This window comes from Sardina pilchardus, chromosome 16 (genome assembly GCF_963854185.1).
Source record: "Sardina pilchardus chromosome 16, fSarPil1.1, whole genome shotgun sequence".
NCBI classification, from domain to species: Eukaryota; Metazoa; Chordata; class Actinopteri; order Clupeiformes; family Clupeidae; genus Sardina; species Sardina pilchardus.
In genome coordinates, this window is record NC_085009.1 from 18,323,935 (window position 1) to 18,342,343 (window position 18,409).

Genomic DNA, 18,409 nt, shown 5'->3' on the forward strand with positions numbered 1-18,409 from the left:
TTGTTAGCATAGTTAGCATTTTTAGCATAACTGCAAAAAATCATCAACTAAAGCCTACCTTACATTGACAGACTTTGCAAAGATTTGGAAAAGATTTTTGAAAGACTACAGTCTCAGACCCTCTCACATCTAAAGACAATTCATTGAGTTTTTAGTCACAGTCTAGTCACAGGCCAGTCTCAGATTAGGATTTTGCAAAGACTGTGGGTCACTATTTACAAGACTGCTGCTAGATTCCTTCAAATTATTTCCATCGTGCAATAGGCTACACGTCATCATTCACAGGAAATCACATGATAGCCTACTCATATCAAAGTAATTTTTTCGCGTTTCTGCAGCATTGTTTGATGTGTGACATCACTAACAGATATAGAGTTGTTCTGTCACGTAGAACAGCCGACTAATAAATTATAAGACATGAAATAACAAATAATCATAAAGGCTACAGCTGTCGCCTATTTTGCCCCTTCCTGTTTCATGTTCGCGCAAGGTTACTATTGGTTTTTAATGTTCACGTCACTATTTGCATGAGCCACGACTGAAAAGACTTCCGATAATATCAAACATGTTTGATATTGTCGTAACGGCAAAACTAGGAAAAGACTGACTCCGACGGACTTAAAACCGCTAAGATTGGCACCTTACACTAAACGATTTAGATGACGGGAGCGCGCTGCGATTTCAGTACAACTCCCAAGATTTCCGCCCGATTGTGGAAATTTAGTCGCCGACTGTTAAAACAGACCAAAATCGTGCAATGTAAGCCAGCCTTAAGTTAGCTAATCAACCTGGTTAGCATTGTTAGCAAATTTAGCATTGTTAGCATAGTTAGCATTTTTTGCATTACTGCTAGAAATCATCGGCTAAGTTAGCTAATCAACCTGGTTAGCATTGTTAGTAAAGTTAGCATTGCTAGCATAATTAGCATTTTTAACGTAACTGCTAGAAATCATTAGCTAAGTTAGCTAATCAACATTTTAACATGAATGGAAATCATTAGTTAAGTTAGAACTGGAATGTTTCATCTTTAAACTGTCTACCTTCACACTATCAACTCTCTGTAAACTATGCAACCACCATGTTTACCCTAGCTACACCTTAGTAACCATATCTACATTATCTATCTATTTGTGCATTTTCATGCACTGGTAATTCCTTGGAATTGCATTTCTAGTTATAATTCTTTTTCTTCTAACGCTCGCAATTCAGCTTGAACCGTTTAACGTAGAAACTTGATTCAAACTTTGCTACGTAGGTCTTACTAAGGAGACCTGTGCAATATATTTTTCAACTTTGGAACTTTTATACTTTTTAAACTGTAAATTAAAAACTATTAAACATTTCCCCATAGACTTAACATTGCTCATTATGACATCACGGCAGCAATTAGAATGTTACGCCAGGTGGCCAGTCCAGGTGCAGCAGCTCTCTCTCTCTCTCAGGCTACATACACTGGCTCTCTTAAGACTAGCCAGTTAAATTGATTACACCTGTATCTGTATCCACTACTCTCAGTAGAGAGCTGTGTCTCTCCAGTCTACAAGAATATAAGGCACATTCCATCCAACTTTCTATCCATTCATCTTCTTCAGACCATTCACTCATCCACCCATTAAACTGTCTATCAACATCTATTAAACAATCTGCCTATCAACATCCATTAAACTCTCTGTCTATCAACATTAATTAGACTATCTACATTCAACTTTTAAATGATTTACTCTGTCTCAGGCTTTAAGCACACTCTCTCTTAAGACTAGCCAGTTAAATTGATTACACCTGTATCAACTACTCTCAGAGAGCTGTATCAGTGTCTCTCTTAACAAGAATATAAGGCACATTCCATCCAACCTTCTATCCATTCATCTTCTTCAGACCATTCACTCATCCACCCATTAAACTGTCAATCAATATCTATTAAACAATCTGCCTATCAACATCCATTAAACATTCTGTCTATCAACATTAATTAGACTATCTACATACAACTTTCAAAGTATTTACTGTGGGTGCCTCTCAAGCAGCGTTTATATGTCCTCCCTCGCTCCTCGATCCTCAATGATCTACATAAAGAAAGATAGAAGAAGGGCTAGACTATCCCATTGTTGCCGCTCCATCATTCTTTATGTAGATCAGTGAGGATCGAGGAGCGAGAGAGGACGCGTAAACGCTATATGAGAGGCACCTTCTGTCTCAGGCTTTAAGCATACAATCTCATTTAGACTACAGATTCTGTTTCACTACTTCCTCTGTCCACAACTGTTTCAAAATAAAGGTCCTCACTGCAATAATACACTATTAAATCATTTAACCATTGTAACTACTCAACTATTTAACTGTTCAACCATTCCAACTGTCAGTTATCAACTATGCCTCCAGTCAACTACACGAAACCTCCATGTACCTAGCAATCAACATACCAACCATTAAAATTAAGCGTTTATGACCGTTTCCATAGTAACCAACATGATTATGCTGCAGTAACTTCTTGCTTCCTGATAGTGGCCACCATGGATACCCTAGCAACAAATGTTTCAAAATAAAAGTCCTCACTAGCAAGTTAGCTAGTTAGCATGGTTAGCATAGTTAACATTGTTAGCATAGTTAGCATTTTTAGCATAACTGCAAAAAACATCTAACTAAGTTAGCTAATCAACCTGGTTAGCATTGTTAGCAATTTTAGCATAGTTAGCATTTTTAGCATGATTGTTAGAAATTATCAGTTAAGTTAGCTAATCAACCTGGTTAGCATTGTTAGTTTAAGTTAGCATTGTTACCATAGTTAGCATTGCTAGCATAGTTAGCATTTTTAGCATAACTGCTAGAAATCATTAGCTAAGTTAGCTAATCAACCTGGTTAACACTGTGAGCATAGTTAGCATAGTTAACATTTTTACCATTACTGCATGAAATCAGTAGCTAAGTTAACCAATCAACCTGGTTATCATTGTTACCATAGTTAACATTTTAACATGAATAGAAATCAGCAAATCAAAATGTTTCAGCTTTAAACTGTCTACCTTCACACTATCAACTCTCTGTAAACTATGCAACCACCATATTTACCCTAGCTACACCTTAGTAACCATATCTACATTATCTATCTATTTTTGCATTTCATGCACTGGTAATTCCTTGGAATTGCATTTCTAGTTATTATAGTGCATGAAAATGCACTATATTGTTCTCCCTAGGTTTCTTATTATTATTAATCCAACTTCTTCTAACGCTCGCAATTCAGCTTGAACCGTTTAACGTAGAAACTTGATTCAAACTTTGCTACGTAGGTCTTACTTAGGAGACCTGTGCAATGTATTTTTCAACTTTGTAACTTTTATACTTTTTAAACTGTAAATTAAAAACTATTAAACATTTCCCCATAGACTTAACATTGCTCATTATGACATCACGGCAGCAATTAGAATGTTACGCCAGGTGGCCAGTCCAGGTGCAGCAGCTCTCTCTCTCTCTCTCTCTCAGGCTTTAAACTGGCTCTCTTGAGGCTACATTTTCTGTTCCCCTGTATCAACGGTATCAACATAAGTCTTCCTAATTCCATCCAACTTTCTATCCATTCATCTTCTTCAAACCATTCACTCATCCACCCATTCTAAACAGTCTGCCTATCAACATCAACTAGAGATGTAATTCCAAGGAAATTACGAGTGCATGAAAATGCAAAAATGATGAGGACTTTTATTTTGAAACAGTTGTGGGCAGAGGAAACAGTTGAACAGGATATGTTGTCTTAAGAGAGCCAGAAAGCCTGAGACAGAGAGTTGCTGCCAGGTGGCTTTGAACACCTGGCTTAAGATTCTAATTGCTTAACGACTTTATTGTGATGTCATAATCCAATGTTAAGTCTATGGGAGAAAAAATGTTTTAAAAAATTCATATAAATTAAACGATAAAGTTTTCAAAGATGAAAATTACATAGCTGAAGTCACCTAAGTAAGACCTATGCAGTGCAGTTTGAATGAAGTTTCTACGTCGAACGGTTGAAGCTGAATTGAACGCACAAAAAGTGTCTGAAGAAGAATAATAATATCGATAATAAGAATAAACAGCATAACAGTAGAGTGCATTTTCATGCACTCTAATTAGACAATCTACATTCAACTTTGAAATAATCTACTCTGTCTCAGGCCTGGCTCTCTTAAGACTAGCCAGTTAAATTGATTACACCTGTATCTGTATCCACTACTCTCTCAGTAGAGAGCTGTGTCTCTCCATTCTACAAGAATATAAGGCACATTCCATCCAACCTTCTATCCATTCATCTTCTTCAGACCATTCACTCATCCACCCATTAAACTGTCAATCAATATCTATTAAACAATCTGCCTATCAACATCCATTAAACATTCTGTCTATCAACATTAATTAGACTATCTACATACAACTTTTAAAGTATTTACTGTGGGTGCCTCTCAAGCAGCGTTTATATGCCCTCCCTCGCTCCTCGCTCCTCAATGATCTACATAAAGAAAGATCAGTGAGGATCGAGGAGCGAGAGAGGACGCGTAAACACTATATGAGAGGCACCTTCTGTCTCAGGCTTTAAGCATACAATCTCATTAAGACTACAGATCCTGTTTCACTACTTCCTCTGTCCACAACTGTTTCAAAATAAAGGTCCTCACTGCAATAATACACGATTAAATCCTTTAACCATTGTAACTACTCAACTATTTAACTGTTCAACCATTCCAACTGTCAGTTATCAACTATGCCTCCAGTCAACTACACGGAAACTCCATGTACCTAGCAACCAACATAGCAACCATTAAAATTAAGTGTTTATGACCGTTTCCATAGCAACCAACATGATTATACTGCAGTAACTTCTTGTTTCCTGATAGTGGCCACCATGGATACCCTAGCAACAAATGTTTCAAAATAAAAGTCCTCACTAGCAAGTTAGCTAGTTAGCATGGTTAGCATAGTTAGCATTGTTAGCATAGTTAGCATTTTTAGCATAACTGCAAAAAATCATCAACTAAGTTAGCTAATCAACCTGGTTCGCATTGTTAGCAAATTTAGCATTGTTAGCATAGTTAGCATTTTTAGCATTACTGCTAGAAATCATCGGTTAAGTTAGCTAATCAACCTGGTTAGCATTGTTAGTAAAGTTAGCATTGCTAGCATAATAAGCATTTTAAGCGTAACTGCTAGAAATCATTAGCTAAGTTAGCTAATCAACATTTTAACATGAATAGAAATCATTAGTTAAGTTAGAACTGTAACGTTTCATCTTTAAACTGTCTACCTTCACACTATCAACTCTCTGTAAACTATGCAACCACCTTGTTTACCCTAGCTACACCTTAGTAACCATATCTACATTATCTATCTATTTTTGCATTTTCATGCACTGGTAATTCCTTGGAATTGCATTTCTAGTTATTAATCTTCTTCTAACGCACGCAATTCAGCTTGAACCGTTTAACGTAGAAACTTCATTCAAACTTTGTTGCGTAGGTCTCGCTTATGCCATGTGTGCTTTGTATTTTTCAACTTTGTAACTTTTATATTTTTTAAACTATGAATTAAAAAACGATTTCCCCATAGATTTAACATTGAGCTATTTCCCCATAGATTTAACATTGCTCATTGTGACATCACGGCAGCAATTAGAATCTTAGGCCAGGTGGCCGGCCACCTGGGCACCAACTGTCAGTTTCTCTGGCTTTAACTATACAATCTCTCTGAAGACTACATATTCTGTTCCCCTGTATCCTCTGCGCACAACAGTATCAAAACTAGAAATGCAATTCCAAGGAATTACCAGTGCATGAAAATGCAAAAATAGATAGATAATGTTGATATGGTTACTAAGGTGTAGCTAGGGTAAACATGGTGGTTGCATAGTTTACAGAGAGTTGATGGTGTGAAGGTAGACAGTTTAAAGATGAAACGTTCCAGTTCTAACTTAACTAATGATTTCTATTCATGTTAAAATGTTGATTAGCTAACTTAGCTAATGATTTCTAGCAGTTGTGCTAAAAATGCTAATTATGTTAGCAATGCTAACTTTACTAACAATGCTAACCAGGTTGATTAGCTAACTTAACCGATGATTTCTAGCAGTAATGCTAAAAATGCTAACTATGCTAACAATGCTAGATTTGCTAACAATGCTAACCAGGTTGATTAGCTAACTTAGTTGATGATTTTTTGCAGTTATGCTAAAAATGCTAACTATGCTAACAATGCTAACTATGCTAACTAGCTAACTTGCTAGTGAGGACTTTTATTTTGAAACATTTGTTGCTAGGGTATCCATGGTGGCCACTATCAGGAAACAAGAAGTTACTGCAGTATAATCATGTTGGTTGCTATGGAAACGGTCATAAACACTTAATTTTAATGGTTGCTATGTTGGTTGCTAGGTACATGGAGGTTTCATGTAGTTGACTGGAGGCATAGTTGATGATAACTGACAGTTGGAATGGTTGAACAGTTAAATAGTTGAGTAGTTTCAATGGTCAAATGATTTAATAGTGTATTATTGCAGTGAGGACTTTTATTTTGAAACAGTTGTGGACAGAGGAAACAGTTAACAGGATCTGTAGTCTTAATGAGATTGTATGCTTAAAGCCTGAGACAGAAGGTGCCTCTCATATAGCGTTTAGGCGTCCTCTCTCGCTCCTCACTGATCTACATAAAGAATGATGGAGCGGCAACAATGGGATAGTCTAGCCCTTCTTCTATCTTTCTTTATGTAGATCATTGAGGATCGAGGAGCGAGGGAGGACATATAAACGCTGCTTGAGAGGGACCCACAGTAAATACTTTAAAAGTTGTATGTAGATAGTCTAATTAATGTTGATAGACAGAATGTTTAGTGGATGTTGATAGGCAGATTGTTTAATAGATATTGATTGACAGTTTAATGGTGGATGAGTGAATGGTCTGAAGAAGATGAATGGATAGAAGGTTGGATGGAATGTGCCTTATATTCTTGTTAAGAGAGACACTGATACAGCTCTCTGAGAGTAGTTGACACAGGTGTAATCAATTTAACTGGCTAGTCTTAAGAGAGCCAGAGTGTACTCTTAAAGCCTGAGACAGAGTAAATAATTAAAAAGTTGAATGTAGATAGTCTAATTAATGTTGATAGACAGAGAGTTTAATGGATGTTGATAGACAGATTGTTTAATAGATGTTGATAGACAGTTTAATGGGTGGATGAGTGAATGGTCTGAAGAAAATGAATGGATAGAATGTTGAATGGAATGTGCCTTATATTCTTGTAGAATGGAGAGACACAGCTCTCTACTGAGAGTAGTGGATACAGATACAGGTGTAATCAATTTAACTGGCTAGTCTTAAGAGAGCCAGCCTGAGACAGAGTAGATTGTTTAAAAGTTGAATGTAGAACGTCTAATTGATGTTGATAGGCAGACTGTTTAGAATGGGTGGATGAGTGAATGGTCTGAAGAAGATGAATGGATATAATGTTGAATGGAATGTGCCTTATATTCTTGTAGAATGGAGAGACACAGCTCTCTACTGAGAGTAGTGGATACAGATACAGGTGTAATCAATTTAACTGGCTAGTCTTAAGAGAGCCAGCCTGAGACAGAGTAGATTGTTTAAAAGTTGAATGTAGAACGTCTAATTGATGTTGATAGGCAGACTGTTTAGAATGGGTGGATGAGTGAATGGTTTGAAGAAGATGAATGGATATAAAGTTGGATCGAATTAGGAGGACTTATTTTGATACTGTTGTGCACAGAGGATACAGGGGAACAGAATATGTAGTCTTCAGAGAGATTGCCTGAGAGAAACTGACAGTTGCTGCCCAGGTGGCTGACCAGCTGGAGTAAGATTCTAATTGCTGCCGTGATGTCATAATGAGCAATGTTAAGTCTATGGGGGAAATTGTAATAGTTTTTAACTAATAGTTTAAAAAGTATAAAAGTTACAAAGTTGAAAAATACTTTGCCCACATCGCGTAAGTAAGACCTACGCGACATAGTTTGAATGGAGTTTCTACGTGAAGCGGTTGAAGCTGAATTGCGTGCGTTAGAAGAAGAATAACTAGAAATGCAATTCCAAGGAATTACCAGTGCATGAAAATGCAAAAATAGATAATGTAGATATGGTTACTATGATGTAGCTAGGGTAAACATGGTGGTTGCATAGTTTACAGAGAGTTGATAGTGTGAAGTTAGACAGTTTAAAGATGAAACATTCCAGCTCTAACTTAACTAATGATTTCTATTCATGTTAAAATGTTGATTAGCTAACTTAGGTAATGATTTCTAGCAGTTACGCTAAAAATGCTAATTATGCTAGCAATGCTAACTTTATTAACAATGCTAACCAGGTTGATTAGCTAACTTAACCGATGATTTCTAGCAGTAATGCTAAAAATGCTAACTATGCTAACAATGCTTAATTTGCTAATAATGCTAACCAGGTTGATTAGCTAACTTAGTTGATGATTTTTTGCAGTTATGCTAAAAATGTTACCTATGCTAACAATGCTAACTATGCTAACCATGCTAATTAGCTAACTTGCTAGTGAGGACTTTTATTTTGAAACATTTGTTGCTAGGGTATCCATGGTGGCCACTATCAAGAAACAAGAAGTTACTGCAGTATAATCATGTTGGTTGCTATGGAAACGGTCATAAACACTTAATTTTAATGGTTGCTATGTTGGTTGCTAGGTACATGGAGGTTTCATGTAGTTGACTGGAGGCATAGTGGATGATAACTGACAGTTGGAATGGTTGAACAGTTCAATAGTTGAGTAGTTTCAATGGTTAAATGATTTAATAGTGTATTATTGCATTGAGGACTTTTATTTTGAAACAGTTGTGGACAGAGGAAACAGTTTAACAGGATATGTGTAGTCTTCTGAGAGACTGTATGCTTAAAGCCAGAGAAACTGACAGTTGGTGCCCAGGTGGCCGGCCACCTGGCGTAAGATTCTAATTGCTGCCGTGATGTCATAATGAGCAATGTTAAGTCTATGGGGGAAATTGTAATAGTTTTTAACTAATAGTTTAAAAAGTATAAAAGTTACAAAGTTGAAAAATACAAAGCCCACATCGCGTAAGTAAGACCTACGCGACAAAATTTGAATGGAGTTTCTACGTTAAGCGGTTGAAGCTGAATTGCGTGCGTTAGAAGAAGAATAATAAGAAGAAGCAGAAGACCGAGGAAGAACAGTACAGTGCATTTTCATGCACTGTAATAAGAAGTTGAAGAAGACTAGGAAGAACAGTACAGTGCATTTTCATGCACTGTAATAAGTCCTCCTAATTCCATCCAACTTTATATCCATTCATCTTCTTCAAACCATTCACTCATCCACCCATTCTAAACAGTCTGCCTATCAACATCAATAAGACGCTCTACATTCAACTTTTAAACAATCTACTCTGTCTCAGGCTGGCTCTCTTAAGACTAGCCAGTTAAATTGATTACACCTGTATCTGTATCCACTACTCTCAGTAGAGAGCTGTGTCTCTCCATTCTAAAAGAATATAAGGCACATTCCATCCAACATTCTATCCATTCATCTTCTTCAGACCATTCACTCATCCACCCATTAAACTGTCTATCAACATCTATTAAACAATCTGTCTATCAACATCCATTAAACTCTCTGTCTATCAACATTAATTAGACTATCTACATTCAACTTTTAAATTATTTACTCTGTCTCAGACTAGCCAGTTAAATTGATTACACCTGTATCAACTACTCTCAGAGAGCTGTATCAGTGTCTCTCTTAACAAGAATATAAGGCACATTCCATCCAACCTTCTATCCATTCATCTTCTTCAGACCATTCACTCATCCACCCATTAAACTGTCAATCAATATCTATTAAACAATCTGCCTATCAACATCCATTAAACATTCTGTCTATCAACATTAATTAGACTATCTACATACAACTTTTAAAGTATTTACTGTGGGTCCCTCTCAAGCAGCGTTTATATGTCCTCCCTCGCTCCTCGATTCTCAATGATCTACATAAAGAAAGATAGAAGAAGGGCTAGACTATCCCATTGTTGCCGCTCCATCATTCTTTATGTAGATCAGTGAGGAGCGAGAGAGGACGCGTAAACGCTATATGAGAGGCACCTTCTGTCTCAGGCTTAAAGCATACAATCTCATTAAGACTACAGATCCTGTTTCACTACTTCCTCTGTCCACAACTGTTTCAAAATAAAGGTCCTCACTGCAATAATACATTATTAAATCATTTAACCACTGAAACTACTCAACTATTGAACTGTTCACCCATTCCAACTGTCAGTTATCATCCACTATGCCTCCAGTCAACTACATGAAATCTCCATGTACCTAGCAACCAACATAGCAACCATTAAAATTAAGTGTTTATGACCGTTTCCATAGCAACCAACATGATTATACTGCAGTAACTTCTTGTTTCCTGATAGTGGCCACCATGGATACCCTAGCAACAAATGTTTCAAAATAAAAGTCCTCACTAGCAAGTTAGCTAGTTAGCATGGTTAGCATAGTTAGCATTGTTAGCATTTTTAACATAACTGCAAAAAATCATCAACTAAGTTAGCTAATCAACCTGGTTAGCATTGTTAGCAAATTTAGCATAGTTAGCATTTTTAGCATTACTGCTAGAAATCATCGGTTAAGTTAGCTAATCAACCTGGTTAGCATTGTTAGTAAAGTTAGCATTGCTAGCATAATTAGCATTTTTAGCGTAACTGCTAGAAATCATTAGCTAAGTTAGCTAATCAACATTTTAACATGAATAGAAATCATTAGTTAAGTTAGGAACTGGAATGTTTCATCTTTAAACTGTCTACCTTCACACTATCAACTCTCTGTAAACTATGCAACCACCATGTTTACCCTAGCTACACCTTAGTAACCATATCTACATTATCTATCTATTTTTGCATTTTCATGCACTGGTAATTCCTTGGAATTGCATTTCTAGTTCCTTTAGGTAGCTTTAATAATTCAGCTCTCATGAAGTGTCCACCAGAAATGTCCACCAGAGGGGAGTGTGTCACCATCATAGAAAGTGTAGATGACAAGATCAAGATTTTGAACCCAATAGAACCAGGGGTGGACTGGCAATCCAGAACCGCCATCCATCCAACGGCCGTCGGCCTGACTCAATATAGCTAACTATATGACTTTATCAGCCAAGCAGCCCAGTGTCTAGCTCTCCAAATAATAATGCTTCACTTATGCCTATCAACAGACTTCACTCTAAAAACTGATATGTTAAAATGACATATCGGGACAATACAGTTTTATGTCAATTTCGCACAGCAATTGTGTAGCTGGGTGAGAGGCAGAGGTGGAAAAAAGTCCGTCTTCAGAATGTAAAAGTCCTGTCATGTTTTGGTTCTACCTGTGCACTTAATACAGGTGATCTCACTAATTATATACAGTATAGCGGCAGTCGTGGCCCAGAGCCATAGATAAAGCATGATGGGGCGGCAACAATGGGATAGTCTATCCAGTGTTAGTTATAGCTCAGTGGGAACGAGCCTGGAGGACCGGGGCATTGAGGTTCGAGGAGGGATGTTGAGAGGCACCCATGGCTGAAGTGCCCTTGTGCAAGGCACCCCCTGCTCCCCGAGCGCCTGCCGGGTCAAGGCAGCTCACTGCTTCGGGATAGTGTGTGCCTCACCTCACTGTGTGTTCATTGTGTGCTGTGTGGGTTCACTCACAGATGGGATAAATGCAGAGACCAAATTGTCCCTCGCCTATGCAAGTATACTTGGCCAAGAAGCCTGATTTACGATTTACAATTTACTTTGCTGAAAAAATGTGCTACGTAGCATCAGAGTATTTACTTCATTTTGAGGTGGAAAAATAAACAATCAGGTAAACTATACTTGAATTGCTGAAGTTTGTGCTACACTGCAAAGTTAATTTGTTAACCTTACTTACTATACTGTAACCTGTCAAACCTTACTTTTTTTAAAAAAAAGCATGTGAACTGATTGCCCTTAAAATCACAGATTAATCTAGAATCGAATAATTAAAATCTTAATTCAGTTTTGCGTCACCGGTATCAGTGTCTGCTGTCTCTGTGTGTGTGACACAGCATAAAGTTTACAGAAAAAAGACACACACATTTGACATGCCTTTGCGGATACAGTCTACGATTAACGTGGAAAATGACACCTCTGTTCAGTGTTGCCTCCAGTGTTTGTTTTTTTCGTCCTTTCGTCCTGCAAAATAAACAGGTTGTTGCCTCATTATTGAATGCTGAAGAATGAGTTGTATTTTCGATTTGTCTAGACGTTTGCCTCCACAACTACCACATTTTTGCAATAGCTCTAACCCTAGGCCCATAGACATCTATACATAGACATAGATACTGGGCAACAACTTGACCAAGTTGAAGGGTTGGTATATGTGCAATGTCTGCTAGTCTCACTCAAGACCATAACAATCATTAATCAATAATAGTAAAAGCAGTCAAATCTGACTGACTATTTTGAATGACACTTTCACTGCCATTTAATATTGACTGTATCATGATAGGCACCTAATGTGTGTGCGAATGATAGTAAGCCTTTCTGGGAGAAAGTCCAGGGCCTGTTTTAAGCCCCAGTCTGTCCCTGAACACATGCATTTTCAGCAAACAATTCTGCAGATTTGATCATTTGTTTGTATTCCATACTTGGATGACAAATAATTCATGGCTGTTGGATGGACATTTAGTAGATGTGATATACGTAATTAATTAGAACTCATTTCTACTCTTTTCATTGATTCTCTTTAATGCTTGCTCGTTCTAACCTTCTGATGTCTTATCTGTTGTATCAGTTGACATAACCCTGGACCCAGACACAGCCCACCCCCAACTGATCGTGTCCGAGGATGGGAGGGAGGTGACCTACGGGGACGAGAGGCTGGATGTCCCTGACGGTCCCCAGAGGTTCGACACGTTCGGCAGCGTCCTGGCACATAATGCACTGAGCTCCAGCGGCCCCATCTACTGGGAGGTGGAGGTGGGGGACAAGACCGGCTGGGACATTGGAGTGGCGAGCGAGGAGGCCAATCGTAAGGGGGCGATCTCTTTCAAGCCCAGTGAGGGTTACTGGGCCCTCGTGCTGTACGGGGAGGGCCAGTACGCAGCTCTGGACGATCCCAGGGTCAGCCTCCCCCTACAGACGAAGCCACGGAAGGTGGGGGTGTTTGTCGATCGCGACGAGGGCTTGGTGTCATTCTATGATGCAGAGGTCAAAGGTCACATCTACTCGTTCACTGGCTGTTCTTTCCCCAAGGGCATGAAGCTCTTCCCCTACTTCAGCCCCCATCTTTCCAACGGACAGAAGAACTCAGAGCCGTTGGTCATATCCCCTGTCAAACAGTGACCACTAGGTTCTATAGGATAATTTGTGTCAAACTCCCTAAAGTCTGATGAGATAATATTTTAGTATATGCTTTTATATGAGGGAGTGTGTATGTGTAGCACAGCTATACATGCGTGTCTCACAAAAATAATCAATGACAACTGTTTATTTATATTTCTTGTAATTTTTTAAAAAGTCAACACTGTTATGAAGCTTTATCTTCCCCCTCTCTTGTTGTCACTGTAAGAAATCAAGCGCTTAAGGTGTTTTTTGTCTTTGTGCAAAGCAGACAGGTTGTTTCTTCATTGTTGAATGATAAGGAATGAGTTGCATTCACATTTTCTACCACAACTACCACGTATTTGCAAGAGATAGCTGTGTTGGTTCCCTTGTGAGATCTTTTGAATATTTTGTTTAGCTGACTCATAGCAGTGCTAACCGATGCAATTGGCTTTGTTCAGATGCTGCTATTCAGAAACAAATGGATGAGACAAAACACACAATTGGTATGCGGGCCGAATCTCAAATTTAAACCACCCAAGAAACAGTCTTGTGGGCCGGATTTGGCATGCAGGTTGGGAGTTTAAGACCACTAGCCTGAACCATCTTAACACTAACTTACAAAAAGCCGCACAGGGTAGGTTAGAAAAAATAAAACAATAAAACAAAATTAGATGCATTTGTAATGCAACATGACACACACACACACACACACACACACACACAAACTGTAGACTAACATCATATTCCCATTAGTACCTTTAAAGTCAGATATACTTAGAAATGATGTGACCTCTTTTCTGTGTCATGCATGCCACACCTGAGTAGGTCTGCCAGTGCCAAATTATTTATTTGTACACAAGCAATGGGTTCTTTGTAAAGAGCTTTTATAGCATTGTAGAATTTTCCATTGATACCAAATGAAAGTCATTTAAACAACAAAAGGTCTCGGTTAACACAATCAAACGCCTTTTTGAAGTCAACAAAGCAGGTAAAAGTACTTTTACCCTTGTCCAGACGAGCTCTTACCACAGAGGATAACACATAAATATGAACAATACAGGCCCTGTTTTTCCTAAAACCATTCTATTCATCTACCAACCCTCCATAAACCTCCAAAAACGTATTAAGTCTGTTGTTAAGGACACCTGAGTAGATTTTATAGACTGTCATTATAGGGTCATCTTTTATAGATTTTGGGATGGGTTTGATAATTGATCACTTTAATCTTTTTCCCACTTTTTTAATATTTGACCAAAGGTGTGAAAGCTTTAAAGACAAAAACGCCCAGCGTTGTCGTGTAAACGTAGCCTTAAGGCTCATTTACATGACAACGCTGGTCGTTTTTGTCTTCACCGCTTTCACACCTTTAACGAAACCGGTCAAAAAAACATTTGCGTTTACACACAGAGGTGAAAACGCCAAGTTGCCCAGAAGAAGCACGCCAGTGGGTGTTCCCGACAGTAGCTATGCAAATGCCTTTCCTCGTCAATGAGCGCTCTCAAAATCTAAACAGAAATGTAAGATAATGTCAAGCACACTCTATATCGTGAATGTTTGCACAACCATTGAGAGCTAATGCACAGTATTGCTTTTCAGTTTCTGTCTTGTAATGTTATTGTATATGGCCCCCTAGAATAATATCGAATGTCTATCAGAACTGCCCGCCGCCAAACACCTGAAGTTGGCAACCCTTTATTTCGCATGCACGGTTAATATAGGCGACGGACATTCGCCTACATTATTTACTGAAATGTAAAGGAGGCCATGCGTGCCAGTAGCTATTGTGGTATCAGACACTCCAAATGATTTAGGGTAGGCTATTTTATTTATTTGGGCTACGCAAAGCACAGGGCAGCCTGTGTGGCAGTGTATTTCGAGGTATTTGTGAGACGTTTCGTTGGAATGGCTATCAAAATATTTTCGGTATGGTTTGGGATTTAATTTAGCCTACTTTTAGACTGTCTGATTATATCGCTAAATGTTGGGACTGATGAACACTGAAATCTGGGGGATATTCGATGGTTTACTATTAAGTTTCATGTCGTTGAAAGTGTCGGGATTTCCACCAGCTGTTTGTGAGAGAATTCGTTGAGCATGCTCTGTCTGTGCTAAATTAAATTGAGTTATTTGCATCGCAGCCACAAGTAGGCTAGGCTAGTTGCTGTGTGCGTACTCCTGCTCAAACAAAATGTGTGCGCGTAGGCTAGTTCTGCATTAAGTTGATTATAGGCTACGTGTTCATTAACTCTTCTAGCAGGGGGAGGTGGTGGATTTAAAAGTAGCCTAGACTATTTTGGCGCAGGTTATTGTTTATGCATTGTCCTTGGTCGTCGAAATCATGCAGAATTGCAACGTTTTGTTCCAGCATTGTCAACAAGTGCAGCAGATCTGTGATCCAGCATTGTTGTTGTTCTGCCAAGGGTCTAGTCAGGTGAGGTCAAGCGCGGGGACTGGACTAGAAGTTCGAGGTGGGGTTATAAAAACCCCAGATGTGCCTTTACACGGCAAAACGAAAACGGGGTTTTCAAAAACCTCCACCTTGGAAGCAGTTTTCGAAAAACCATAGTTTTCAGCCTCCAAAATGGTGTCGTCGTGTAAACGCAAGGCCTAATTGATGAAAAAAAACACAGTTTTAAAGAAAAAAGTCGTCGTGTAAACAGGGCCTTATTCACTTTTAAACGTGAGGCTAGCAGGCGAGATGCTAATGGTCTAAACAGATGATCTATGCTAGCCCGAGCTAAAAGTTGTATCACCAGAATCACAGAATGGCTGGATGAACGGGAAAAAGGTAAATATCGTATAAAAAAGGTAAATGTATTGTTTTGTTCGAGGGGAGGTGGAGAATTAGCTTAATTCCCCAAAAGGTGGAATATCCCTTTAATTCAATAAAACGATAGAACACCAGAGTGAACCGTCATAAGGGAGACAAGGGACATACAGGTATATTGAGCTATCTTGAGTAAAACAGCTGCATGCATCCCTTACTGAGAGGGAAGACAGCAGGCCATATAGGAGGTGGGGGTATCCAGCCAGACTGACATTAAATGTTTTCACATAACCATAGTAACCTCTGTACTGGGAGTACAAAAATCTGTTTCTTATAATGTTCTGTAAATTATAGCCTACTTCAATAATAAATAAAACAAACTAGAAAAGCACTCAGAGAGCGCAAGCGCAAACCTCCGCAAAGCGAAAATATATCCGCCTTCTGGATCCTGATGGTGATCCGGATCACTCCCAGTGGTTTCTTCCTTGGGTCAATTCAGACCTTCCTTGAAAATTGACTTGAAATCCTTCCAGAACTTTTTGAGTTCTCTAGTGATCTTGCGAACAAACAAACAAACAAACAAACAAACAAACAAACAGATAGACAGACAGACAAATAAACCTCGATGAAGACATAATAATAATAAAAGTAATAAAATAATAAAAGCCTTTATTGTTTGTAAGCCTTTAAAATCTATATGATGGGATAGGTGCATGGCTTACTATTAAATTAAATTTAGGTTATACTGTATATGGATTATGGATTATGATTACTCAGACCCAATACACTTTTTTTCCATGATGGATCATACTGCATCCTGTGGTTTAAGTATTTTTATGCACTGAAGAAAATTAGCACTTTTTCATGATTGTACTTCTGGTTAGATATTAAACTGCATTTTGTTGTACTGGTTGTTGTTCCTTTTGCAACAACAATAAAGTTGAATCTAATCTAATCTAATCTAATCTAACAAACATAAGGATTGTGTAATGATGAAATGTCTGACCTGCAATACAGAATTCGCAAGAAAGTGCAGATATTGCTGATATAATTCCAGGGAAGGTATTACTCTGGGATGGAGTAACATCAGATGATGACACATTTTGTATATATATCGTGACATTACTGACTACTTTGGACATCCTGAGCTGTCTGTCTCAACAAGAGCACTTCGACACCATTGCAACCAAACACTGAAACGTTGAACGTAAGTAACTGAACATTTCAGAGGTCTAGGCTAAAGATGAAGTTAAATTTTTCCAATGTATACTTTATGGGTCATTCCACCTCAATTCAATGGATTTTAGAGAAACTTTCTGCTTGACCATCTCAGATTTGCTTCAAACTTTTACCATCTAAAGAGTAACCATTTAAACTAACTTTGCCAAAATATTACCTTGGAATACCTAATACATCCAGAGAAAAACAATTTTGAACATGGTACCCTCCGTCTGATTATTCACATTTGCACCCTCATCTAAATCTGCAGCAAAGTTCAGATGTCATTATCTCAAAAAGTTAAAGCTAAAGCTAAAGCTAAAGACTTCAAATTTTCTATGAATAATGATTGCTACCTATAGATTCTACTTGTACATTTGTAAGCTGTATGTGTTGATACTGACTGTGTTTCAATCTTGTGAAATCAGAAGAAAAAATGCAGATTATTTTCAAACCCCTACATTGGATGCCCCATTACACAAGTTTTGAAAAAGTAATTAGGAGGTGTCTATATTGCATTTTTGTTGGAAATATAGAAACACAAAACTGAAAATGAATCAATTTGGATGATATTTGATCTGCCCATTACAGGGGTATGACAGGCTATACCAATGAATTGAACGGATCTCCAGAAAGAGTATGGAATGGGGTTTTAGACTGTGAAATTTCATGATGGTATTATGGCTATGGTTATTGAAGTTAGTTTAAATGGTTACTCTTTAGGTGGTACAGAAAGCCGTATATAAAGGAAGTGAACTTTTGCGGTTTCAAGGTAAACTTAATTTGCTTACAGAGCACAATACATCTTAGCTAGACAAACAAAAAGGAGTAATTGACAGAAAGGTAGGCCACTTGGTGTTTTGGATAGTATGTGGTGTAAACATTCTGCTTATTATCACTTAAAGATTCTTAGTTCTTACAGATGTACGATAAATGTATGTTGATAGAGACTAAAAACGATGTAAGTGCATGATGTATCTGATCTTACAAATTGTTACTTTTTATATGCACAATAAATACAACAAATTCCTATTTCAAACACATACAGTGGATTGGGTCAATGAATAGCTTGTATTTTATTTAG

At 38.0% G+C, this 18,409-nt stretch overlaps 1 protein-coding gene across 3 annotated transcripts in view; it reads left to right on the plus strand.

Annotated features, from left to right (window-relative positions):
* Positions 1 to 18,409, plus strand: part of LOC134059946 (E3 ubiquitin-protein ligase TRIM39-like) — a 33,708-nt gene that overhangs the window by 15,154 nt on the left and 145 nt on the right. Inside the window, exons 7-8 of one of the 3 annotated variants that reach the window (XR_009935096.1) lie at positions 12,808 to 17,314; positions 18,119 to 18,168. Coding sequence is in view for 1 of the 3 variants with exons in the window: in XM_062516503.1 (XP_062372487.1) it covers positions 12,808 to 13,358 (551 nt within the window). In the remaining 2 variants the exon portion in view is untranslated. Of the gene's footprint in view, positions 1 to 12,807; positions 18,359 to 18,409 lie in introns of those variants that run through there. The other 2 variants (XR_009935095.1, XM_062516503.1) reach the window with 2 other exon arrangements.